The following is a 3,496-nucleotide window of genomic DNA, read 5'->3' as shown; positions in this document are numbered from 1 at the left end:
AGACCACTAGTGTTTATTATGGGATAGTAATGTACTATAGACCACTAGTGTTTATTATTGGATAGTAATGTACTACAGACCACTAGTGTTTATTATTGGATAGTAATGTACTACAGACCACTAGTGTTTATTATTGGATAGTAATGTACTACAGACCACTAGTGTTTATTATTGGATAGTAATGTACTACAGACCACTAGTGTTTATTATTGGATAGTAATGTACTACAGACCAATAGTGTTTATTATTGGATAGTAATGTACTACAGACCAATAGTGTTTATTATTGGATAGTAATGTACTACAGACCAATAGTGTTTATTATTGGATAGTAATGTACTACAGACCACTAGTGTTTATTATTGGATAGTAATGTCATAAGGTAATGCACCAATTTGTAAGTCGCTCTGGATAAGAGCGTCTGCTCAATGACTTAAATGTAAATGTAAATGTACTACAGACCACTAGTGTTTATTATGGGATAGTAATGTACTATAGACCACTAGTGTTTATTATTGGATAGTAATGTACTACAGACCACTAGTGTTTATTATTGGATAGTAATGTACTACAGACCACTAGTGTTTATTATTGGATAGTAATGTACTATAGACCACTAGTGTTTATTATTGGATAGTAATGTGCTACAGACCACTAGTGTTTATTATTGGATAGTAATGTACTACAGACCACTAGTGTTTATTATTGGATAGTAATGTACTACAGACCACTAGTGTTTATTATTGGATAGTAATGTCACAGACCACTAGGTATTATTGCACCAATTTGTAAGACCACTAGTGTTTATTATTGATAGTAATGTGCTACAGATGACTTAAATGTAAATTATGTAAATGTACTACAGACCACTAGTGTTTATTATTGGATAGTAATGTGCTACAGACCACTAGTGTTTATTATTGGATAGTAATGTACTACAGACCACTAGTGTTTATTATTGGATAGTAATGTACTACAGACCACTAGTGTTTATTATTGGATAGTAATGTGCTACAGACCACTAGACCACTGTTTATTATTGGATAGTAATGTACTACAGACCACTAGTGTTTATTATTGGTATAGACCAATAATTATTGACACTATAGACCAATAGTGTTTATTATTGGATAGTAATGTACTATAGACCACTAGTGTTTATTATTGGATAGTAATGTACTACAGACATATTTACCTTCTGGATCATCCTCCAGGGTGATGCCTTGTCTCTCTGGGGTTCTGGGAACACAGCTGTCCACCTCAGGAACCTGGACTGGGGGCTCATTCTGTCTCTCTATGTACCTCCTACAGTCCTCCTCTGTACACACAGAGACACACCCAGACATACCCAGAAATACACACAGAGACGTGCATACACCCAGAAATACACACAGAGACGTGCATACACCCAGAAATACACACAGAGACGTGCATACACCCAGACATACACACAGAGACACAACCAGACATACCCAGAAATACACACAGAGACGTGCATACACCCAGAAATACACACAGAGACGTGCATACACCCAGAAATACACACAGAGACGTGCATACACCCAGACACGTGCATACACCCAGACATACACACAGAGACACACCCAGACATACCCAGAAATACACACAGAGACGTGCATACACCCAGAAATACCCAGAAATACACACAGAGACGTGCATACACCCAGAAATACCCAGAAATACACACAGAGACACACCCAGACATACACACAGAGACACAGAGACATATACACCCAGAAATACAGAAATACACACAGAGACAACACCCAGAAATACACACACACACACCCAGACATACACACAGAGACATACACCCAGAAATACACACACACACACACACACACACACACACACACACACAGGTCAAGTTACTCAGCAATTATTTCAATATTACGTCATCATAATTCATGACACTTCAACTAAAGGTTATTTTGTAATTAATGTATAACATGGCTGTAATAACATTTCAGAACACACACACAAACAGGTTTCAGCCATCCTTTATAGATGATTACATGTCATATTATTTAGGAATAAAAAGCAGTTGGTTTACCAATGAGAACTCGGAGGTCCTCCACAACGTCCTTTCTGTCCACGTTATCCAGAATTGAAACTAACTTTCCAACTTTGGCTCCGGGACAACGTGCTTGCCAGTCCTCTAGAATCTTCCGTGTCGGGTCCTGGCAGTCCTCGTAATTCTTGATCTCTAAATAAGAGAAACCCATGTTTTCTGCGACAGACATCCAGTCGGATGCCACAGTGTTTTTCGGATTTAAAAACAGTCCCAATCTTTTTCTCACGTTGATATTCAGCGCTCTCAGTGGAATATTCCACAGGTCTAAACTAGCTGACATATTCAAGGAAGTTGTCGTTTCTGGTTCTTATGAAGGCGTAAATTTATACAAACCGAAACCGCTCCTTATACGAGTCAAATTAAGACATTTGATTTGGTCATTTAATCCGAAAGAAACAGATGTGTCCAAACTAGAAGAATTGTTCCGTTTCTGAGGGCTTCGGTGGTTGTGAAAGTTATTGATTGCATGTACTAGAAATGACTGAGGCTTCTGTAGAGGCCTGACCAGGGGAGGGACTGGCTGGCCCGGTGCCCCGGGTTGAGTGGAGATTTCACTTATGGACCAATGGAATGTTCTAAAATCAAACTAAATCTGTTCCTGGGGTACCGGGCCACGCAAAACGAACTTCCCATTGACAGAGAATGAGGAAACGCTTTATCAAAACCTGCTTGCGTCACACACGGAAGAGACATGGTTTATTTACCCAGATTAGAAAATTATATTTTTCCCCGAATTATGGAAATATTGTTGTGTATGATACAGTTATAAAACAAGTTATACAATATAATTAAATGGGGGCTGGTGATATATATAAATGGCATCTGTCAGTGTCTGGACATTACAGCACAGGTAATGTGCTCACACTACAGGCCTCATTACAGCTATTCCCCCTTCCCTCAATCGCTACGTTGGTGGCAGCAGTGGGATAATCCCCTCTGGTCTTTATTAGAAGTGTTCCCTGTTGCATTTAACATTTAACATAACATAAGCATTTAGTCTGAGCATGGGGAGTTTAAACTGTATTTCAGTAGAAAGGTTTCGCTTCCCTATTCTGATAAACAGCCCTAAAATAGCTGTTATCCTTCACTTCCTTCCTGCCTGATAGGAAACATCAAGACACCTTAGAACATGTCACTTATGAACCATGTTAATGATATGGCTGCGTTTGTAGAGAGTGAAAACACCAAATACAGCTACTACCTCGATTGGTTTTGCAGCTCTTCTTGATGTATCAGACATGACAAAACACCAAACACAAAATAGTCTTGTGAGAATCTTGGCGTGAAGGCTGATCATTCAGACATGTCTATATTACCACATGATACATACATCAGTATATGGTCAACACATTCAGCGGTATATGGTCAACACATTCAGCGGTATATGGTCAACACATTCATC

The 3,496-nt window shown here is 38.8% G+C and overlaps 1 protein-coding gene across 38 annotated transcripts in view; it reads right to left on the bottom strand.

The window, feature by feature from the left end:
• The window catches only part of myd88 (MYD88 innate immune signal transduction adaptor), an 18,214-nt gene extending 15,593 nt beyond the window's left edge, over positions 1 to 2,621 (bottom strand). For all 38 annotated transcript variants that reach the window (XM_052498352.1, XM_052498351.1, XM_052498401.1 and 35 more), the window contains exons 1-2: positions 2,074 to 2,621; positions 1,195 to 1,317 (exon numbers count right to left, since the gene is read on the bottom strand). In XM_052498352.1, the coding sequence (XP_052354312.1) occupies positions 1,195 to 1,317; positions 2,074 to 2,374 (424 nt within the window). In that variant the 5' untranslated portion in view covers positions 2,375 to 2,621. The remainder of the gene's footprint in view (positions 1 to 1,194; positions 1,318 to 2,073) is intronic.
• Positions 2,622 to 3,496: the final 875 nt, after the last annotated feature.

Source organism: Oncorhynchus keta, chromosome 4 (assembly GCF_023373465.1).
Source record: "Oncorhynchus keta strain PuntledgeMale-10-30-2019 chromosome 4, Oket_V2, whole genome shotgun sequence".
Lineage (NCBI taxonomy): Eukaryota > Metazoa > Chordata > Actinopteri > Salmoniformes > Salmonidae > Oncorhynchus > Oncorhynchus keta.
Note: the sequence above shows the minus strand (reverse complement) of the source record. Positions and strands in the feature narration are given on the sequence as shown.